This window comes from Neofelis nebulosa, chromosome 1, assembly GCF_028018385.1.
Source record: "Neofelis nebulosa isolate mNeoNeb1 chromosome 1, mNeoNeb1.pri, whole genome shotgun sequence".
Classification (NCBI taxonomy): domain Eukaryota; kingdom Metazoa; phylum Chordata; class Mammalia; order Carnivora; family Felidae; genus Neofelis; species Neofelis nebulosa.
Window position 1 is genome coordinate 65,834,445 of NC_080782.1, and position 23,918 is coordinate 65,858,362.

General features: G+C 39.1%; 1 protein-coding gene across 2 annotated transcripts in view; it reads left to right on the forward strand.

The window, feature by feature from the left end:
• SIMC1 (SUMO interacting motifs containing 1) overlaps positions 1-23,918 on the forward strand; it is an 86,233-nt gene that overhangs the window by 54,423 nt on the left and 7,892 nt on the right. For both annotated transcript variants that reach the window (XM_058723866.1, XM_058723876.1), the window contains exons 5-9: positions 551-705; positions 8,846-8,998; positions 11,125-11,253; positions 22,851-23,007; positions 23,113-23,197. In XM_058723866.1, coding sequence (XP_058579849.1) covers positions 551-705; positions 8,846-8,998; positions 11,125-11,253; positions 22,851-23,007; positions 23,113-23,197 — 679 coding nt within the window. The remainder of the gene's footprint in view (positions 1-550; positions 706-8,845; positions 8,999-11,124; positions 11,254-22,850; positions 23,008-23,112; positions 23,198-23,918) is intronic.

The window sequence follows — 23,918 nt, forward strand, 5'->3', positions numbered from 1 at the left end:
AATCAAACAAAAATAAATACATAAGATCTCTGTGCCATCAAAGCCCATGCTCTTTACCTACAACAGTTCAGCTTTCTCAGTTAGAATCATTTCACCTGTAACAGAAAACTCAACTCAGACTTGCTTAAACAATAAGGATGTGAATCAGCTCACGTTACTAGAAGTTCAGCAGTGGTATGGACATCATGACTGCTTGATCCAGCAGCTCAACAGGATCATATAGGAACCAGTTTTTGTCTCTCTATTCTGATACCCACAGTTTGAGGTTTATCCTGAGACTGATAGTCAAGTTTAGTGAGAGACGACTTCTCATGGCTATCTATCTCTTAAAATTAGGAAGTCTACAGTCCTGAGCCTCCAGGCTCTGGGATTGCCCTGTTTTCCCTCTTTTAAAACAACCTCGATTGCCTGCTCTCTCTCAGGAGCTTCTCTTTTAGGTACAGACATACTTCGTGATGCATGGCCTTCGCTTGGGCTTCATATTTAGGAGAGCCGAATGCTCACCCATCAGGAAATTGAGAGGAAATACTTCTCATTTTTTCTTCTACAGGGGCAAAATCTGCCTGGGAGAGTCCTTTTTCTGCGTTATGTGGTACAGACCCTGGAAGATGACTTCCAGCAGATCCTGAGGAGGCAACGACAGCACCTGCAGCAGTCCATTGCAAGCACTGTGCTGTCCTGTGACAAGCAGCCCCACAATGTCAGGTAACTAACTAGCACCTGAGCTCAGGGATGTTAAGAAGTAGGAGCCATAGGTGGGCAGCTACTCAAGGCTGGAGAACATCAAATGGATGAAGTTTCATAGTCACACAATAATATAACAGGGATAGCTATTAACACTATAGACAAGGAGTGCCCGAGTGGCTCAGTTGGTTAAGCGTCTAACTCTTTTTTTTTTTTTTTTTTTTTTTTTTTTTTTTTTTCAACTTTTTAATTTATTTTTTTTTGGGACAGAGAGAGACATAGCATGAACGGGGAAGAGTCAGAGAGAGAGGGAGACACAGAATCGGAAACGAGCTCCAGGCTCTGGGCCATCAGCCCAGCCCAGAGCCCGACGCGGGGCTCGAACTCACGGACCGCGAGATCGTGACCTGGCTGAAGTCGGACGCTTAACCGACTGCGCCACCCAGGCGCCCCTAAGCGTCTAACTCTTGATCTCGGCTCAGGTCATGATCTCACAGTTCGTGAGTTCCAGCCCTGCATCAGGCTCCATGCTGACAGTATGGAGCCTGCTTGAGATTCCCTCTCTGCCTCTTCCACATGCACACGCTTTCTCACTCGATCTCAATATAAATAAATAAAAACAAAAAAAAATTATAGATGATCCTAGAGGCATCTGTGTGGCTCAATCGGTTAAGCATCTAACTTCAGCTCAGGTCATGATCTCGTGGTTCGTGAGTTCGAGCCACGCATTGGGCTCTGTGCTGACAATGCAGAGCCTGCTTGGGATTCTCTGTCTCTCCCAGTCTTTCTCTGCCCTCCCCCTGCTTGTACTGTGTCTCTCTCAAAAATAAATAAATAAACTTAAAAAAAAAAAAAAAAGAACTACAGACGATTCTAAAAGAAAATCTCTCTGTACCAACCGTGTGTTGAGCACCACAGCCTTCATGGTTTTTGGTTTTTCTCAAGACTGTCAGACGTCCTTTGGTGTATTTCAGAATTGTCCAGACAGCCTCAGGAGATCTAAGGGAAAACCTTAACTTGCATAAAACTTTTCACAGCTTTTATAAACCTAGATTTATTTCCATCTCCCTGAGTACCTCAGGAGAACTCTCATTTGTCACTATTAGTTTCTAAAAAGTAATATAATAGGTCCTGAGGCTAACAATAAGGTACAAGATGGTAGCAAGCATGTATTCTTTTTTTGTAGAATCAGGGCAAGTGGGAGCTTCTGGAAGCTTCAGGACAGGGAACTACTATATCCTTATATGAATAGGAGAAAATGTGATTTCTAGGGTGGCAATCTCAGGCTGGAATTTTCTTCCTGGAACTACAACTCGTGGGTTCTTTTGTTTTTTTTAATTTAAAAAAAATTTTTTTGTGTGAGACAGAGAGGCAGAGTGCAAGTGTGGGGAGGGGCAGAGAGAGGAGACACAGAATCCAAAGCAGGCTCCAGGCTCTGAGATGTCAGCACAGAGCCTGATGCATGGCTTGAACTCACACACAGTGAGATCATGACCTGAGCTGAAGTCGGATACCCAACCAACTGAAGCACCAGGCGCCCCCCATTTTTTTTTTAAGTTTATTTATTTTGAGAGAGACAGCACGAGTGTGGGAGGTACAGAGAGAGGGAGAGACAGAGAATCATAAGCAAGCTCCATGCTGTGTGCAGAGCCCAACATGAGGCTCGAACTCGTGAACTACAGGATCACAACTTGAGCAGAAATCAAGAGTCGGATGCTTAACCAACTGAGCTACCCGGGCACTCCAGTCCTTACTTTTTTTGGAAATGGTTTTCACCAAGCTAGTATACCAGCATCCTTTTTTTCTTTTTAACAGCATCATTGAAACTCTTCCACTCATATTTACATTCTCATATGTTCTTGTATGTTTGTTAAAAATAGTTTTCTATAGGCCAATATGGGATATTGACTGTTGTAACTACTTTAATAAAAAAAACAAAAAAGAGGAAGCTTCATACTGTTTTGAGCATCAGTCAGCTTTCCCCCTTAGTTTGCATGCCCATACCCATTTTCATAGATGTGGCATTTTCTGTAAAGTTTAAATGTTAATGATTATAGAATAGAAAATCAGTAAGTAGATCTACAAAGAGCACAAGATAGTGTAGTTAGGTAGTTTTTTGTTTTTTTAATGTTTTATTTTTTATTAGAGTGAGAGCATGGGCGGGAGAGGGGGACAGAGGATCCAAAGCAGGCTCTGTGCTGACAGCAGTGAGCCCAATGCAGGGCTTGAACTCACAAACCGAGATCATGACCTGAGCCAAAGTTGGATGCTCCACTGACTTAGCCACCCAAGTACCCCAGCATAGTTGGGTTTTAAATAGAAAAATAACAATTTAGGGACACTAAAGATTGATCTTAGATTGAGGTTATGGTTACACAGATGTATATATATATTTACCAAAACTCATCAAATAAAAATCTGTGTGCAATTTATTGTATATAAACTGTACCTCAAAGATGAGGGCTTTTTTTTTTATTGAAGTATAGTTGACACACAATGTTTATCAGTTTCACGTATACAACACAGTGATTCAACATCTCTATATATTACGAAGTGTAGCCACCATCTGTCACCATACTACACTTTTATAATATCATTGACAATGTTCCCCATGCTGTACCTTTCATACCTGTGACTTATTCATTCTGTAACTGGTAGTCTATACCCCCCCAGTCCCCTTCACCTATTTTACTCATCCTCCAAACCCCTGCCCTCTGGCAACCACCAGTTTGTTTTCTGTATTTACAAGTCTGTTTCTTTTGTTTGTTTTGTGTTTTTACATTCCACAAATAAGTGAAATCATATGGTATTTGTCTTTTTCTGACTTACTTCATCTAGTGTAATATCTTCTTGGTCCATCCATGTTCTTATAAATGGCAAGATCTCACTCTTTCTCATGGCTGAGTAATATTCCTTTGTATGTATGTATGTATGTATGTACATATATATATCACATCTTTTTCATCCATCCATCTATTGATGGACACTTAGGTTGCTTCCATGTCTTAGCTATTGTAAATAATACTGCAGTAAACATAGTAGTGCATCTGTCTTTTCAAATTAGTGTTTTCATTTCCTTTAAATACACACTAGTGGGATTAGTGGATCATATGTTTTTTTCTGTTATTAAATTTTTGATGAACTTCCATACTGTTTCCCCAGTGGTTGCACCAGCTTACATTCCCAATAGTGCAGGAGGAGTCCCTTTTGCCCACATCCTTGCCAGCATTTGTTATTTCTTGTCTCAAAGATATGAGGTTTTAAAAGTCAGTCTCTATATTACCCTGGTCTTACGGGGTTTTCTTTTCTTTTTTAACTGTGCGTACAAAGAGTAAACTAGTTCTATACGGTTTAAGAAATACACTAGTTCCCAGGTTCCCTCACCTGCATTTTTCTTTTCCACAGGGGTAGCTACTTTCCACTCGTTTAAGTGATTTTTTTAATATTTACCTCTGTATGGCTAAATAACATGTTTATGTTGCTAATTCTTGATTTTTCATTATTAGCTATTATCTATTGACTTTCCACATGAAATAAGAGTAGTTAACTCTTTTTCCTCCCTACCTCCTCCTGGGCACACACGTTTCCCTGCCCCCATGCTATTAATTTATTTATATCATAATTTTGTTCAGATCAGTATTCAATGTTTCTATTGTTACGACGATGTATGCTAGTCAGAGTTGAGCCAAGTCCTAAATAAACTATGATTATTTTTCCTTTAATTCATGCCTTTGTGTTTCCTTACAGTTAATAATTGCCTTATTTTTAGTTCCCCTGTATTCTTTTTGCATATTGGAAGTCAACCCCAAATTCTCTATTTGGTCTAAATCTCCCCTCGATGTTTATTTGTACTGGGTCGTCATATTCTTGAAGATCTGTGGTGGAACTGTTTGACCTCCTTCAATCTGGATTAGTTGTCCTTTTTGCCAGCTTTTATCCTAAATGTGAGAATTTCCTTTGTTTCCAAAATTTGGATCTTTCGTTTATTTGTCCTGTGTCTTCTTTTTATTGGTTTACTCCCTCATTTGATGGATCGGTCTCCAGTAGCTTCTTAGAAAGGGATGTGGAAAGTAAAATTTTGAGATGTTATAGATCTGAAAATATTTTATCTTCCTATATGTTGACTGATAACTGAGTATAGATATTTAGATTAGCAATAACTTTTCTACAGAGTACTGCAGGAAATCTTCCATTGTCTTCCACATTTGCTGTTAAAAAGTCATAACTACCTTGATTACTGATTCTTTGTATATGCCCTAATTTTTTCCTCTGAAAGTTTTTAGAATCCTATTTTTTTGCCCAGTATGCTTGTTGTAGGTCTGTATTCATCCATTGTTCTGGGCCTTCAGTGTGCCATTTCAGTCTAGGAACATCCTTCATTCCTGGAAAAGAGTTTTTATCTCTGCTATCATGTTTTTAATTTCCAAGGGCTCTTTTACTTTGTCTCTAAATGCTTCTTTTTTAAAATAATAAATATGGGACACCTGGGTGGCTCAGTGGGTTAGGTGTCCAACTCTTGGTTTTGGCTCAGGTCATGATCTCATAGTTTCATGAATTTGAGCCCCACATCAGGCTCTGTGCTGACAGCACAGAACCTACTTGGGATTCTCTCTCTCTCTCTCTCTCTCTGTCTCTCTCTCTCTCTCTCTCTCTGTCTCTCCCTCTCCCACTCCACCCACCCACCCTCCCCTGCTCACACTATCTCTGTCTCTCTCAAAAATAAATAAAGTTAAAAAAAATTAAATTAATAAATAGTATTCTGTTCTTGTTTTCTTCTTTCATGGGTCTGTATTTCCTCATATCTTTGGTGACACTAATTATAGCCTTTGTTTTTGTTTTTTTAATATAATTTATTGTCAGGTTGGCTAACATACAGTATATACAGTGTGCTCTTGGTTTTGGGGGTAGATTCCCGTGATTCATCGCTTACATACAACACCCAGTGCTCATCCTAACAAATGCCCTCCTCAATGCCCATCACCCCATTTCTCCTCTCCCCTGCCCTCCCCCATCAACCCTCAGTTCTCTGTATTTAAGAGTCTCTTATGGTTTGCCTCCTTCCCTCTCTGTAACTACTTTTTCCCCTTCCCCTCCCCCATGGTCTTCTGTTAAGTTTCTCAAGTTCCACATATGAGTGAAAACATATGATATCTGTCTTTCTCTGACTGACTTATTTCGCTTAGCATAATACCCTCCAGTTCCATCCATGTTGCTGCAAATGGCCATATTTCATTCTTTCTCATTGCCAAATAGTATTCCATTGTGTATATAAACCACATCTTCTTTATCCATTCATTAGTTGATGGACATTTAGATAGCCTTCGTTTTTGTTTATTCTCTGTATAGTCTTATTTTCTCCCAAGTTGCTTTTTTTAGGGGGAGGGGTGAGTTGGTTTTGGCTATTTTGGTGCTTATCTCTCTTATTAGAATATCTCCATAAGTGTGTAATAAACCTTGGTAGTCTGTGTTGTGACAGACTCAACAGCTGATGGAAGCTGAGTCCACGGGAGGGCTCATCATTTCTACACTTCCCTGTTCTTAGAAAATACCTCGTCATGTCTTTAAGTCTTCCCTCTTGGGCTGGATGGGTTTTCCAGAGAAGACTTCCAGTTTCCCACATGAAGGGTAAAGACCGGGATGCCAGGTTTTTAGAAGACAAGTGTGGGAAAATAGCCAGGGTCTCTGCACTCGGCATATGTTCACTTAGTGCTGCTGTTATGCTTTGATGCCCTTGCCTCCCAGCTGTGCCTGGTGTCCTCGTCCAGAGACCCTCTGTTTTATCTCTCCACGATGTTAACCTGCAGTGTAGGGTCTAAATTTCTCTTAAAGAGCTTACAAACCATCATATTCATTTTCCCTTACATCCTTTCATCCTTGCTTCAGAGAAAACTTGCACTGTCTTTTGCAGAGCTTATTGAGGATTCTTTTTCTTTTTTGGTAAATATGCTTACATAGGATTGCTCTTCACTACTGCTAGTTTAGGATTCAGCTTTCTCAATCCTGCTAAGTCACTTAAAATCCATCCCTTTGCGAAACAACCAACAAAACTAAAAGGCAACCAACGGAATGGGAAAAGATATTTGCAAATGACACATCGGACAAAGGGCTAGTATCCAAAATCTATAAAGAGCTCATCGAACTCCACACCCGAAAAACAAATAACCCAGTGAAGAAATGGGCAGAAAACATGAATAGACACTTCTCTAAAGAAGACATCCGGATGGCCAACAGGCACATGAAAAGATGCTCAACATCGCTCCTTATCAGGGAAATACAAATCAAAACCACACTCAGATACCACCTCACGCCAGTCAGAGTGGCCAAAATGAAGAAATCAGGAGACTATAGATGCTGGAGAGGATGTGGAGAAACAGGAACCCTCTTGCACTGTTGGTGGGAATGCAAATTGGTGCAGCCACTCTGGAAAGCAGTGTGGAGGTTCCTCAGAAAATTAAAAATAGACCTACCCTATGACCCAGCAATAGCACTGCTAGGAATTTACCCAAGGGATACAGGAGTGCTGATGCCTAGGGGCACTTGTACCCCAATGTTTGTAGCAGCACTCTCAACAATAGCCAAATTATGGAAAGAGCCTAAATGTCCATCAACTGATGAATGGATAAAGAAATTGTGGTTTATATACACAATGGAATACTACGTGGCAATGAGAAAAAATGAAATATGGCCTTTTGTAGCAACATGGATGGAACTGGAGAGTGTGATGCTAAGTGAAATAAGCCATACAGAGAAAGACAGATACCATATGGTTTCACTCTTATGTGGATCCTGAGAAACGTAACAGAAACCCATGGGGGAGGGGAAGGAAAAAAAAAAAAAAAAGGTTAGAGTGGGAGAGAGCCAAAGCATAAGAGACTGTTAAAAACTGAGAACAAACTGAGGGTTGATGGGGGGTGGGAGGGAGGGCAGGGTGGGTGATGGGTATTGAGGAGGGCATCTTTTGGAATGAGCACTGGGTGTTTTATGGAAACCAATTTGACAGTAAATTTCATATATTAAAAAATTTTTAAAAAAATAAAAAATAAATTAAAAAATAAATAAATAAATAAAAAAATCCATCCCTTTGCTAAAGTCATAGATTTAGATTAAAAATCATCCTGAAAGCATGATACACTTGCCTTATTTAATTAGTTAATTGGTTTAATCAGCATCTCGTAACTCACTCCCCAAATCAAAGGCTGGGACCTTGACGGTTACCTGCATCTAACCATATATCCATCCTTCATCACCTACTTTTGCACCTTCCTGCACCCAAAGTGATCAGCATCTTGAATGTTTATCAATTCCTTTACTTTTTTATGTAGTTTTAGTTTATGCGTTCCTGTAAAGTGTATGTTTTTATTTTAGTTCCTTCCTGCTATATATTAAAGGATATCATGCTATACATAATCTGTTGGGACTTTTATTTTCCACTTTATATTATAGAGTGTAAGATTTGTCCATAGTGTTACTTATCACCGTAGTTTATTTTCACTACTATGTAATATTCTATTTTGTGACTATACTTCATTTTCTTTCCATCTTCTAAAATTTCGCTGTTGTCTCCCTTTTCTCTTCTCCCTTGTGGCTCTTTAAAAGAATTATTTAGTCTAATATTAGTGGGATTTTAGGAAGGAAGAATATTAGAAGTGTGTATTAAGTCCACCATTTTTACCTGGGTTACCTAAGTGATCATCAAAACAATTTTGACTGTATGAGAATATGAGATGTTTTTACCTTACTAACTTTAAGAGCCTACACCCTATAGAAAGTATGACTCCATTGCATATACTCTAAACCTTGTTTACTAGCATTAATGGATGATACCTAATCATAGAAAGCCAGCAAGGACCTCTTTGGTCATCAGGTCTAACTTTCCACCTGCTCAAGAGGCCATAGATAGTACTCTCTGACCTCAGAGGTGCCTTTCAATAATCAGAACTCACAAAAATGTCAGTATTTTAGTTAGCTCTTATAACCTTACTACAGTTAAATGTGGGGTTTCCATTAGACTTATTTAAATATTGAAAATCTCCAAAGAGCCCTCTTGGTTGCCTTTGGGGAAATCTTGGGCCTTGGAACCTAGGTTAAGGCTGCAGTTTTGATTATCATACCATAAGACAGAAGTTTAAACTTTTTTTTTTTTTCTTATTTTCCACTACAGGGATGTTATCAAGTGGTTGGTCAAAGTAGTGACTGAAGACGGATTAACTCAACCCACAAATGGAAATCAAACCTCTTCAGCAACAGGAATCTTGAAGGCCACCAGTAGCCATCCTTCTCCCCAGCCTAACCTGACAAAGAACACCAATCAGCTGTAAGGGGCAGACAGAAGTTGTCTTTCCCAGGGCTATTGGGATTTATTGCTTTAGAGAACAGCACCTTTCCTAGAAGAAGTTTCCACAAAATTAGTTAGCTCTTATAACATAGACTGATTCTTACTTAGTTTGACTAAAGGCTAAATTCTAATGCCAAAGCTAAACAAAAGCAGGTGATTTCCCTCTTAGATAAATAGGACTTCACTAAGTGAACATAAATTCACAAAGCTGAAGTGAAACGAAAGCTAGGGGATACTGACTTCCATCCCCTGGATTCCCAGAGACAGTACAGGGTTACAGCTACTCATTACTTCAGCTGTCCACCAACAAAAGAAGAGCAAGAATCATGGATAGTGGGTGTTCCAGCAGCCTGTAGCCTTCCGGGACCTTCATGTCTCTCCTTCAGGCCTGGGAGAAGAGTAGCAGTTTAACCTGCAGATTCCAACAGGTTATAACAGCCTGTTAGAACAGAACAGGGCAGTCCCCATCACCTCAGACCACACTGAAAAGACCCCATCACCTCAGACCACACTGAAAAGAGATTTCCTGGCATTTCTTTTATGGGATTGAGAGTGGTCTTGGCATTTTTTGAGAGAGGCCAGGATTTTAGATCCAGAGCCGTCATTGCACAAGTAACCTACTATTCCAAGTCAGCCATATTGTTAAAAGCCAGTCACGCTTGACATTTCAAATACAGCGTTTGTGCCTAAATTCACAATGCTATTTTATAATCTGGTTGCATCGATCTGATTTACATATAAGGCCTATGGGTTTTAACTAACAGACAATCTTGTATCTAAAAGGAGAATGTTTAGGGGCGCCTGGGTGGCTCAGTCGGTTGAGCGTCCGACTTCAGCTCAGGGCACGATCTCGTGGTCCGTGAGTTCGAGCCCCGCGTCGGGCTCTGGGCTGATGGCTTGGAGCCTGGAGCCTGCTTCCGATTCTGTGTCTCCCTCTCTCTCTGCCCCTCCCCTGTTCATGCTCTGTCTCTCTCTGTCCCAAAAATAAATAAACGTTAAAAAAAAATGTTTTTTAAATAAAAATAAAAAAATAAATAAATAAAAGGAGAATGTTAGAATGATAAAGCATTTGCTTGACAGATTGGGGGAGGCACTAAAGTAAGGTTATCCTAGAACTCCAGTTATAGAGACCTAACAGACGGGCAGACACTGTGCCTTCAGTGGAAGATAGTCTATATTATAATCGAAATTACTATGATTTATTATAAGTAAATAGGAGTAGAAATAAAAATAAGGCCCTCTAAAAGTCAGTTTATCGTGATCTTAATAACAACAGTAAGCACTACCATCTACCATTAATGAGTGTGTATCTGCCAAATATCCTACACAGCACTCACAACTTTATGAAATAGGTAGTATTATTTCCTCTATTTAGAGATGAGAAGACTTGGGCTCAGAGCAGTTTAGTAATTTGTCAAAAGTTGAACGGCTTGTCATTGCAGAGCCAGACACCGATGCCAAAGTCCCTGGGCCACCTATTGTGTTACTAGCTGCAGATTTTCTGAAAACAGCCCTTTCTTCCATCACAAATAGTAATGCATGTTAGAAAAGACTGACTTCACGCCAGGCCCATCTTTCTGCGGGGTGGCCTACATTCTTTGGGTCACATCAGCCTGGCTATCTCCCCCATTTAGATCTGATGGGAGAGAGGGTCACGGTCCACCAGTTGAAGTTCTGAGACTGAACTTAGTAAAGGATAATTATAAGGGAACCAGTAACAGGAGAACTATATGATAAATATGTATTTTCTCCCATATTAATTGATAGTCATTCTGGACCTGTTTCTTTATCTGGAAAATAGAGAAGTTACAGGTGAGATGATCCTTAAAGTTCTCTAGATCCTATTTTCTATTTTTGAATTTAAAAGTAGCTTGCTTTTACAGCTCAACCACAGGTTCAGTGGTTCAGATAGTATGAGCTGGCAGAAGGGATTCAGGTAGGTGAAATTTCTAAATAAAAGCATGCTGATGGCTCAGGTAGTTCTCCCTGACCTAGTAGGTGCTTTACAAGATCCTTTAGTACACTGGTGGGGGCCTCCTCCCAGCTAGCAGGGTGGCTCCTTGCCAGACGGTCCCACTCACTTGTGTTCTGTGTTCTGGACTCAGGATTGTGTGTCAGCTGCAAAGGATGCTGTCTATAGCCGTAGAGGTAGACAGGACCCCCACCTGCAGCTCCAATAAAATTGCTGAGATGATGTTTGGATTTGTGCTGGACATTCCTGAGAGGAGTCAGAGGTGAGTCTTACTTTTGTTTCTGTTTTATGTTCTGGGAACAGAATTTCAAAAGAAAATTCCAAACGGTAGTTAAATTGGGAAAGACGAGAAGGAGGGATAGTTTCTGTCTTGTTAGTCTTTTGAAATAAAGAGGTTCTCAACTGATTATTTGAAACTAAGGCATAACCTCTTGAGAACAGGCAGGATGCCTTAAGTGGAGCCTGCAGTTTCTTACTTGATTCATTTGGCTGAGAACTTTACTCATCCCTCAAGGTTCAGCTGTTCTCTGATCCTCAGCCATAGAGCCTGATTTAAATGTTCACTAAAGGCTTGGTGGATGAATGAAATAGGCATGTCCAATATTAGCGGAAGAAGAGGTCAGCCAAGAATGAAAACAGTTGGACCTGGAGAATAAGCCCAAACAGTAAGAATAAGGAACTCAATTTCTCTAAGCATGCATTAGTAAAGTGTTCCCTTAGAAGGAGACAAAGAAATAGAGTTCTTGGCAGGGACCAGTGATTCCTTCTTTAAACCAGTAATTTTAGAATCCAGAGGAAAAATAAATAAATGAATGAATATGAATTCATGAATAGTTGCTGGTACAGGAAATAACTATGAGAGAGCCATTATACAGTAGTGTCTCTTGGGTAAATTATCTCTATCAGAGCTCCATGTGTGACTTCTGATCCCCATCGCGTAACTCCCAATTGGCAGGCGAGACTATTCTTCTACAATTCTGGTTCCTCTATTAGAAGAAAACGTCGTATCAAATTGTACTGTAATAGAGATTTAATTAAAATACCCCAGTGAGATTAAGAAAAACATTTATTGAGTCCCTACAATGACATGTGTCATTGTCACATTAGCTATCTCATATTTTCACGTTTTCATACGGTATTCCTATTTAACAAATGAGAAAAATACTTAAAGTAGTGAAATCATTAGTCCACGGTTACACAGCTAATTGGATTCATAATACAAATTCAAACCCAGGACTTTTTGATCCCAAGTTCAGTGTTCAAAGGAAGCAGTATGTTACAGTGGTCAGACTGAAGGAAGCGTACATAAATGCCATGCTCGCTCTATCACTTTGTCGGGAGTATTTCATCTGGGTCCAGCTCGCATGCCATTCATTCATATAAGCCTAGATTCTTATGAGAGATGGGAAATCTAAGGAATGGGTAACTGTAAACACATTTAGACCTAACACTGACAAAAACAATTTAAATAAAGCCTGACCCTGTTCTAAAACTCAGAAGGGGCAAATTGGCAACCACTCAAATTATACTAGAAGATACTTTATATAGCCTTTACCTTGGTTTATTTAAATTCTTTAAAGTTTAGGTATAATTTACACACAATTAAATTATATAAACTGATTTGCATAAGTATTCCATGGATTTTGACAAATGCATAACCCATGGCACCTATCATTTTCCAGCGACTCACTGATAGTATGTAGAAATCCTGCTGCAACCTTGCTAAATTCACTTATTATATCTAATAAGAATATTTTTGTGGGTTTCTTAGGATTTTCTACATACACAACCATATTTTTTGCAAATAAAAGCAGTTTAACATCTTCCTCTCCAATCTGTATGCCTTTTGCTTCTTTTTCCTACCTTATTACATGGACTAGCACCTCCAATAGAATGTTGGAGAAGTGATCAGAGCAGATATCCTTGCCTTATTCCTAATCTTAGTGGGAAAACATTCAGTCTTTGACCAAGTATAATGTTAGCTATAGATGTTTCCTAGAGGTCGTCTGTTGGATTGAGGAAGCTTCTTTCTATTTCTAGTTTCTATAGTGGAGTGTTTTTATGAAAACTAGGTATTGAAATTTGTGAAATATGTTTTCTGCATCTATTGAGATAATCATAATTTTTCTCCTTTATCACATTGTGATGAATTATACTGATTAATTTCCTAATGTTAAACCAACCTTCCATTCCTGGAATAAAAAATCGTACTTGGTTGTGATATGTTACTCTTTTTGTGTATTGACAGATTCCATTTACTAATATTTTATTAAGGGCTTTTGCATCTGTGTTTACAAGGGATATTGAGCTGTAATTTTGTTTTCTTATAATGTTCACCCTCACTCATATTTAAAGAAATATAAACTAAAACTACGCTGAGGTGCCGTTTCTCACCTACCCAAATAGTAAGAATTTTGAAGTACAATAAATACATTCCAGTAGAGAGGTTTTGAGGGCACCTGGCTGGCTCTTAGTAGAGCATGTGACTCTTGATTTCAGGGCTGTGAATTCAAGCCCCATGTTGGATGTAGAGATTACTTAAACATAAAATCTTTAAAAAATAAAAATAAGAAAGAGACAGAGAGAGTTTTGAGAAAGCAGGTACTCATATGTTGCTGGTGGGAATGCAAAATGGGGCAGACCTGTTGGGAATTCTGCATTATCTAACAAAAGTAAATGAACATTTGTCTCTTGACCCAGCAAGCTCACTTCTAGGAATTTGCCCTGAAGATACACTTCTAACAATATGAAAATACCATATGTAGGATTTTCACTACAGCATTGTTTATAATTGTAAAACATTAAAAAACAACCCAAATGCCCATTCATAGTGCAGTGGTTGAATATCCATAGTACATCCACACAATGGAGTATTATGCAGTGGTAAAAAATAAATAAATAAACAAACAAATAAATAAATAAAAGTAGGAGCAAATTTTCTGAACTGATTTCCAAAATATATTATTGAATAAAAAAGGCAAAATACAAAAGAGTATGCATAGTAAATATATGTATCTTTTTGTAAGAAAGGAGAAATTTTTAAATGTACGTGATTATGATCATTTGTCAAAAAAGGAACAAAGTTAAGAAAAATGGCAGACTGAAAAAATGGCAACTGGCAGACTAATCAAATTGCTTACATTGAGGGGATGGATGGCACTGGGCTGGAAGAGAAAAGGTACTAGGCCAGAGTGATAATGGTGATACTGGTGGTGATGGTGATGCTATAATACCTCTAAGTACAAACTTCTTTGTATATTATGACTTTTAGGCTTTGGGGGCTATTCTAATGTTTTATATACTCCAAAAAGGAAAATAAATCAACAAGAGAGTTGAAAGATAAATCAACAAGGGAGAGCCTAACATGGAATACAGACAAACTAATCTGTGCTTTAAATAAATAACATAACCGGGATGAGGGGAGGTGGATGGGGGGAAGGGTGTGAGGGAAAAACAAGCCCAAGTAACTTTTTTTTTTCACTTTCTATTTTTAAATAATTATGGATTCACAGGAGGTTGCAAAAATTAATACAGAGAAGTCCTACGTACGCTTCACCCTGTTTTTTCCCCAGTGATTACATCTTACATAACTATAGTACAATATCACTATATTGTACTATATACACATATACATATATGTGTACATATATGTACATATATACACTATATACACAATATCACAATATCACTAACAGGAAATCGACACTGGTATAATCCACAGATCATATACAGATTTCACCCAATTTGCATGCACTCATTTGTGTGCAGTGTGATCACATGAATAGATTCATAGAATCATGGAACTACCGGCACAATCCAGATATGCAGAACTATTCCATCTCCACAAGGATCCCTTTCCTTTTACAGCCACACCATCCATCTTCCCCAATCCCTGGCAACCACTAATCTGTCCAAGTAATTTAAAACACAGTATTTGGACTAAATATTCTCAGGCTAAAGAGAAAATGAAATGTAAATAAATTTTGAACTCTTTTTCACAGAGGTATTAAGTTAACAATTCAAAAATTATCTTATGTGTATTCTAGGATTAAACAAATAAATGTATTGTGGATAATGAGACCCAAGTTTCTCACTGTCAGAGAAGAGAGTTACACATATGAAAAGGGGAAAGGATAGAAGGAACCCTGTGGTGCTGGATTGGAATTGGAGGTATCAATATGAACTTGTGGTTTCTAATAAATATGGAAAGATAAAGAAATAGATATAGATGTGTGACAGTGCTGTGTGTGTGTGTGTGTGTGTGTGTATGTGTGTATTCATTCATACGTCTTTTTCCTACCTGTGCCCACTGAGAGAACATAAAAATAATTACACTTGAGTGGCAATAAGCTCACCTAGTACCCAGATCTTTGTTTCTAAATACCAATTTACCCTAAAAGGAACAAGAGTTCCTTGAAGGAAAGGATAATTCCACAGCTGAGGTAGGGAAAAGTACAAGATGAACCTGGAACATCTTGTGCCAGAAAGTAAGGAAATGTTCAGACTTGTCCAAAGACACACGAGCCAGCTTAAAGGGCTTCACTGACCAAATCTGGGATAATTTGGCATCAGAATAAATATTGACAGTAAAAGACTATAAAAACTTAAATAAAATAAGAATCTATAATTCTAATACTGACAGGAAAGAAGAGAAAGGACTTTCTTCCTTACAGTTGAAAGCCAATTTATAAGAGGAGGGGCGCCTGGGTGGCGCAGTCGGTTAAGCGTCCGACTTCAGCCAGGTCACGATCTCGCGGTCCGTGAGTTCGAGCCCCGCGTCAGGCTCTGGGCTGATGGCTCGGAGCCTGGAGCCTGTTTCCGATTCTGTGTCTCCCTCTCTCTCTGCCCCTCCCCCGGTCATGCTCTGTCTCTCTCTGTCCCAAAAATAAATAAAAAACGTTGAAAAAAAAAATTTTTTTTTAATAAAAAAAATTAAAAAAAAAATAAGAAATGACGAATTGGGAAAAAATGCCATTTGACAACCATCATGATAATAGCTAGTTTAGGTATAAATGGATATTAAAATGGTGAAAGTTTGTGGAGTACCAAGATATTTGCATCATCTCAAAGTGTATTGCCACAAGATATTAATTATAATAGGGAAAAAATAATAGTGGAGGCCCTACCTTAGTCACTAAGTGATCGAGGTTAACACCAACAATAAGGTAAGTTGGCATCTTGTGCCTTTTGATATGATGCACTGAGAAAAACAAAACATAATCCTTGTAGTACTCTTGCCCCAAAACGCATAACCTCAGTCTAATTGTGGGGAAATAATCAGACAAATCCAAAATGAGAAACATTCTATGAAAAAAACAGACCTGCACTTTTAAAAAATGTCAGTGTCATGAAAGACAAAGTACAGTAAAGGAACTAACTGTAAAAACAGACAATACAATGTGTAATCTCTGATTTTCCTTTGTTATAAATAGCATTACGAGGACAATGAAAAAAATCTGACAAAAGTCTGTGGATAATATTATGTTAAAGTTAATTTCCTGATTTTGAGCATTGTATTTGATTATCTAAGAGAATGTCCTTGTTTTTAGGAATTATACACTGAAGTATTTAGGGGTAAATGGGCATCATGTCTGCAGCTTACCCTCAAATAGTTGAGAGAAATAAATTGAAAATCAAAGACAGAAGGATAAAGAAGATGTGATAAGCATTTGGTGAAAGGCATTAACAGCATTTGGGAATTCTTTGTACTATTCTTGCAACTCTTCTGTGTGTCCAACAAAAGGTTAAAGGAAAAAAGGGTATGTTTATTGTAAATAGCATAGAGTCTGGCTTTTTGAGTCAGCTGACAATCCCTACCTTTTAATGGGAGTTATTTATTCCATTTACATTTAATTGTTGGTTTTATATCTGTCATCTTGCTATTTGCTTCCTATTTGTCTCTCCTTTGTTCACTTTTACCTCCTTTTCTGCCTTCTTTTGGATTATTTTCAGTTATTCCATTTAGTCTTTCCTATTGGCTTTTAGCTTTTTTTAATTAAAATTTTATTTTGGGGCACCTCGGTGGTGCAGTCAGTTAAGCATCTGACTTCTCGGCTCAGGTCATGATCCCCCAGTTCGTGAGTTCAAGCCCCGCCCCTGCATCAGGCTCTGTGCTGACATCTCAGACCTTGGAGCCTGCTTTGGACTCTGTGTCTCCTCTCTCTCTCTGCCCTCCCCAACTCACGCTCTGATTCTCTATCAAAAAATAAATAAACATCAAAAACATTTTTATTTTGACATATATTTGCATTAGTTACAAGGAAGAATACAGAGAGATCCCATGTACTCTTTAACCAGTTTTCCCCAGTGATAACGTATCACAAAACCATAGTGCAGTATCACAACCAGAACATCTAGATTGGTGCAAGCCAACATACAGAACATTTTCATCACCACAGGGATTATTCATGTTGCCCTTTTATAGCCATATGCCCTTCCCTCCCACCCCATCCCTTCTTAACCTCTGGCAACTAATCTGCTCTCCATTTTTACACTTTTGTCATTTCAAGAATATTTTATAAATGGGGGCGCCTGGGTGGCGCAGTCGGTTAAGCGTCCGACTTCAGCCAGGTCACGATCTCGCGGTCCGTGAGTTCGAGCCCCGCGTCAGGCTCTGGGCTGATGGCTCGGAGCCTGGAGCCTGTTTCCGATTCTGTGTCTCCCTCTCTCTCTGCCCCTCCCCCGTTCATGCTCTGTCTCTCTCTGTCCCAAAAATAAATAAAAAACGTTGAAAAAAAATTTTTTTGAAAAAAAAAGAATATTTTATAAATGGAATCATACAGTATATAACCTTTTGGGGTTGGCTTTTTACACTCAGCATAATTCTCTATATTGTATCAGTAGTTCATCCCTTTTTATTACTGAATCGTAGTCCATGGTGTGAGTGTATCTTGGATTTTCTTTAACCATTTACCCATTGAGGATATCTGTTGTTTAGTTTGGGACTATTATGAATAAAGCTGCTATAAATACTCGTATACAAATTCTCATGTGAACAGAAGTCTTCGTATCTCTGGAATAAATACAAAGGAGTATAATGTTTGTATCATGTGTCCGTGACATGTTTAGTTCAAGAACCTGCCAAACTCTTTCCCTGAGCAGCTATACTATTTTACGTGCCCACCAACAATACATTTGTGATCCAGTTTATCTGCACCCCAGCCGGCATCTGGGGTTGCCACTGTTGTTGACGTTAGCCGTTCTGATAAGTCTGTGGTGGCGTCTCAGTGTGGTTTTCATTTCTCTAATAGCTAATGAGTGTGAACATCTTCTCATGTGCTTAGTATAACTTCTTTACTGAAATGTCTCTCTTCATTTTCTAAATGGATTGTTTGCTTTGTTACTGTTGAGTTTTGAGAATCTTTTTGTATTCTAGGTACTACTTTTTTGTCAGATCTGTGGTTCGCAAGCATTTTCTCCCATTCTGTAGTTTCTCTTTTCAGCCTCTAAACAAGGTCTTTCACAGACCAAAAGTTTTAAATGGTGATAAAATACAATTTATCAACTTTCCTTCTATGCATACTTTTGTGCCAAAGATTCCTTGGGATTGTCCATATAGATCTGTGTCAGTGTGTTATCTTGTATATAGGGACAATTTTATTTCTTCCTGTCTAGAATCTTTATGCCTTTTATTTCCTTTTCTTGCCTTACTGCACTGGCTAGAACTTCCACAGCTATGTTGAATAGTCGTGGTAAAAGCAGACATGTTTGCCTTTGTTAATGACCCAGGGGAAAACATTCAGTTCATTAGTTAATTATTGATTAAAATATAAGTTCATCGTGAATTATGATGCTAGCTGTGGGGGGTTTTTGTAGATGTTCATTAACAAGTTGAAGAAGTTCCCTTTTACTCCTAGTTTTCATCGTGAGTGGATATTGAATTTTATCAAATACTTTTCAGCAAATTATTTTTAATAATTGCCCTTAGAATTAGAATATGCATCCTTAACTTACTGTAGTCTGCCTTGAATTAATATTATGTCACTTAACACGTGATGTAAGAATCTTAAAAACTTGTACTTCGGTTTACCCTGCTCTCATCCTTTGTGCTTTACTGTCATACACTTTTACTTTTACATAGGTATAAACTCCAGAATGAAGTCACATTTTTGTTTTAAACACTTAGTTGCTTTTAAAACAAATTTAAGAGATGATGTGGGATGGGGTGCCTGGGTGGCTCAGTTGGATGAGCGTCCAGCTTCGGCTCAGGTTATGATCTCATGGTCTGGTCCGTGAGTTCCAGCTCAGAGCGCTAACAGATCAGAGCCTGGAGCCTGCTTCGGATTCTGTGTCCCCCACCCTCTCTCTGCCCCTTCCCCTTCCTCCCTCTCCCTTTCTGTCTCTCTCTCTCTCTCTCTCTCTCTCTCAGAAATAAATAAAACATTTTAAAAGACAGAGAGAGAGAGTGGGGCACCTGGGTGGCTCGGTCGGTTAAACGTCTGACTTCGGAGCAGGTCATGATCTCACAGTTCATGAGTTCGAGCCCCACGTCAGGTTCTGTGCTGACAGCTCAGAGCCTGGAATCTGCTTTGGATTCTGTGCCTCCCTCTCTCTCTCTGTCCCTCTCCTGCTCACGCGTTCTCTCTCTCTCACTTTTAATGTTTATTTATTTTTGAGAGAGAGGATGTGGGAAGGGTCTTTCATATTTACCCTCCATGATATTGTGATTTATAATAAGACATATATATAATTGGTCTTCATCCCATTTTTGGCACAGAGCTAAAACCCTTGGAATTTCCCAAGTGAGGAGAGCTAAAGGTGCCTTTTATTATGTTAATGAAGTCGCTTTTGGAATATCCCTAGGGTAGGTATGGGAGCTGGTTGTTAAGGAGAACCAACTGTGTCCCCAGCCCCCAACCCCCTACCTCCACCTTCCTATGGGATGGGGAGAGGGGCTGGGGATGGAGTTCAATCACAAATAGTCAATGATTTAATCCGTCCTGTCTATCTAATGAAGCCTCTATAAAAAAACCAAAAGGACAGGGCTCAGAAAGCTTACAGGATAGTGAACACAGGGAGATACCAGGAGAATAACAGCCTCAGAGAGCTTGGAAGCTTTTCACCTCTTCCCATACCTTGCCCTGTGCATATCTTCCATCTGGCTGTTCCTGAGTTACATCCCTTTATAAGAAACTGGTAAACTAGTAAGTAAAATCTTTTTCTGAGTTTTGTGAGCCATTCTAGCAAATTGATTGAACCTGAGGAGGGAGACCTAGGAACGTCTCATCCACAGCCAGTCATCCAGAAGCACAGATGACAAACTGGATGTGAGGGTGGCATCTGAAGTAAGGGTGGAGGGAGTCTCATAGGATCCATAACCTGTGGGATCTGATGCTGTCTTCACGTAGAGAGTGCCAGAACTGAGTTAACTGCTTGTAGTGTCAGAAAAAAATGTATACATCAGACCCACATCGTTACCATTTCTGGTATTCTTTCTTGAAGATCCAAGTTCCATTTGGTGTCATTTCTTATCTACCAAAAGAATTTACTTTTTAAAGTATTCTTGTAGTGCGGGTCTACTTATAATAAATTCTCTCAGCTTTTATCTGGAAATATTTTTATGTCACCTTCATTTATGAGTGGTGTTTTTACTTGATGTAAATTCTAGGTTGATAGGTAATTTTTCTTCATTTATTTTAAAGTTGTTCCATTTTCTCCTGTGGTTTGCTAATGAGAAGTTCCTAGAACATCTTACTGCAGTTCCCCTATGTGTCGTGTGTCTTTTTCTCTGACTGCTTTATTTTTTTTTTCCAGCAATTTGATTATGATGCCTAGGTGTGGTTTCCTTTACATTTATCCTGCTTGGGGTTTAGTGAGCTTCTTAAATCTGTGAGTTGATGTTTTTCATCAAATTCTGTAACATTTTGGCCAGGATTTTTTTGCCCCAAACTCTCAACTTATTCTGGGGATTCAAGTACATATATGGATTGCTTGACACTGTTTCACAGATCACTGAGATTCTGGTGTTTTCTGTTGGCGTTGTTTTGCCTTGTTGTGTCTTGACTCTTTTTTTCTATTTCAGTTTGGATAGGCTCCAAGATTCCCAATCATTTCTTTCACAGTGCCCAATTTGCTGTTAAGCCTAAGCAGTGGTGTCTTTTTTATTCTTTTTTTCCATTTCAGATATTATATTTTTCAGATCTGGTGTTTCCATTTGATTCATTTTTAAGGTTTCCATTTCTCTTTGCTAGTAGTCCCCACCTACCTAGTCACTCATTATGTACGTCTTGTTTTTGAAATTCAAATTTGAATTGCTGTAGATCATTGTACCTCCATTTCCTACTCTGGCCAATGCATGAAAATGATCTTTTTGTCCTTTGTATATCTCTGAGTTTGCCACCTGTGGATTATAAAACCAAGACAACCGCAAGCCCTGGAAACAAAGTTAGAAGAGAAAATACAGTTTGAAATAAAAGGTTATTGAATAGGAAAACTGTCTTGTGAAAGAAATAGGGCAAATACACAGTACAGATTGGACTTTAAAAAGAATTTGGGAACTATCTTGCAAATGTAATCATTTGGAGTTCCTTATATCAAGAAAATGTGTCAGAGAAAATATACAATGATTTTCAAATCATTAAAGAGATAAAATGGATAGTCACAAATTATTGTTGACTTTTTAAACTTTTGAATAGTAAGAAGCAAAGGTTAAAAATACTCATTTTGCTTTTATACAAATAATATATGTGCCTGACGCAAAAGCAAAGGGAAAGGGAAAAAAGATTAAAATAATAAACTCTTTGTGCTTTATCCTTTTTATAAATGGCAGTGGCACGAAGAACCCCCTACTTTCCCAGATGTTGCAAAACTACAAAGGGCAAGATGTTACAGGAGAAAGAGCTCTTGGATCAGGGCTACCCGTGCTCCTTACAGCTGCACCTCCCTAAGTGCTCATGAGCTATCTGCTCCCCGGAACTGCTGTGACCGACAGACCTGACAAGGACTGACAAACCTTTAAGAAAACACCTTGGAGCAGATGCATCTGAGATTTATACCATTCTTCTAGAAGCTGACATTGCTTTCAGAACAATGAGCTTGGTTCACCTTCCTGAAGCACAGGAAGTTTTGTCATGCTGTAGCCCTCCCTCTCTGAGACTTTGAATATTCTGGAGCCCACCCTTGCTGGTCGAGCCCTGCACTGGGTAGAGTGACAGAGTCAAGGGCAAGAGCCCTCTGGGACTCTCAAGTCCTGGACTTGAAATTTAAGAGGCTGCAGTGCCCACAGCTGTGTATTTTTTACTTTATTCGTTTTGTCTAGGTTTCTCCTCTCTGGAGAAAGACCTCCTGCCTTGAGTCTTCTTTGCTCTTCCTGGACCACTGTCCCATGCCTCCTCCTCCATTAGAAGGCCACTCGGAGTCCCCTGACCAAACGTACTCTCTCCTGTTTGTGTGTCTGGAGCACCACAGGCAGCTCACATACACATGCGCTTGCCCCGCGCTATATTTAAGTTCCCGTCGCGTACCGTCTGCCCTTGTTCAACAGTCAGCTTTTGGAGAGAAATACCTTCTTTTATTTACCTTGATGTTCTTTGCTGGGCCAAACAGTACCTGGCACACTGTGGACACTCAGAAATATTTGTCTCATATGAATTCTCTTACAGTATGAAGTTATCCTTTTTCATTTGTCCTCAACTTATCTTTTCCAAATGTCAAAGACTTTTCCCTCTTTCTGGCGGTGGTTGGTTCATGAACAAATCCACCTCTGCCCTGTCCACAAGCTTTGTGATTTTGTAGGCCCCTGTCGTATTCCTTCTTAGCCGTCTCTGCTTTAGGACAAACGTTAGCACTTTCAGGGGGAATTGTGGTATGTGTTCCTTGAAGTGATAGTTGTGATGGTTAACCTTTCTGTTCTCCACACAGAGAGATGTTCTTCACTACGATGGAGAGCCACCTTCTGCGCTGCAAAGTGTTAGAAATCATATTCCTTCACAGCTGCGAGACTCCCACCCGCCTGCCCTTGTCTCTGGCCCAGGCCCTCTACTTTCTGAACAATTCCACATCACTGCTCAAGTGCCAGGTACATGCTTCCCTGCTTTGGTCAGGCCTAGAACACCTTCTCCCCAACCCTTGAGCTTCTAATTGAGGAAGGCATCTACTACCACCTGCTTTTACTTCTCTGCAGTCGGATAAAACCCAGTGGCAGACGTGGGACGAACTGGTTGAGCATCTGCAGTTTCTGTTATCCAGTTATCAACATGTTTTAAGAGGTAAGGAGCATTTGTTCACAAATAAGATGGTGTAGGAGCCTCACAATGGTCATTATTATGAATTGAAGTTAATAGGTGATTCTAATTTGTTAGCCTAAGTCAAGCATTGTGCCTTGGTTGTAACTATAAGGAAGAAGGAATGACATCGTTGGAATCACCGCTGTGAGTCAAAAGAATTCACATATTTTTGTAATGGCAGATAATCCAGTGGTCATTGCAGTTGTTAGGTTGTATAGGTAAGCAGATGTCATTATAACATGAGAAATATTTTGGAATCATCTGATTAGCCCTGGCATCTTACCCTAGCCTGTCACTGCAAAGTCTTTGTTGGGTCATTTGCTCATTGACTGCGGACATTGTAAGCATCTGTCAGTATGATGCAAATCCAGAGCAAATCAGTGGCAAGCTAAAAGCACACATCTTGCAGAAATTGCTAAGACACTCTAAAGTCTGCGAACATAGGTTTGCTCAAGGCCCTGGCAAAGCCAGTGATCAATGAGGATCCAGGAGAGTCAGACTAATTAACGCTCAAGAGGCAAATATCAACAAGGAAAATAATTAATAGCTCCTTCGAATGAGAATGATTTTATTGGCCAAAGATTAATAAGGCCCTTGGGAAAACTGATATCATTAATTCCAAAAGGAAAGATAGTAACTTTTTAGAGGAGAAAGCACATTTTCTTTAAATTTTTTTTAATGTTTATTTATTTTAGAGAGAGAG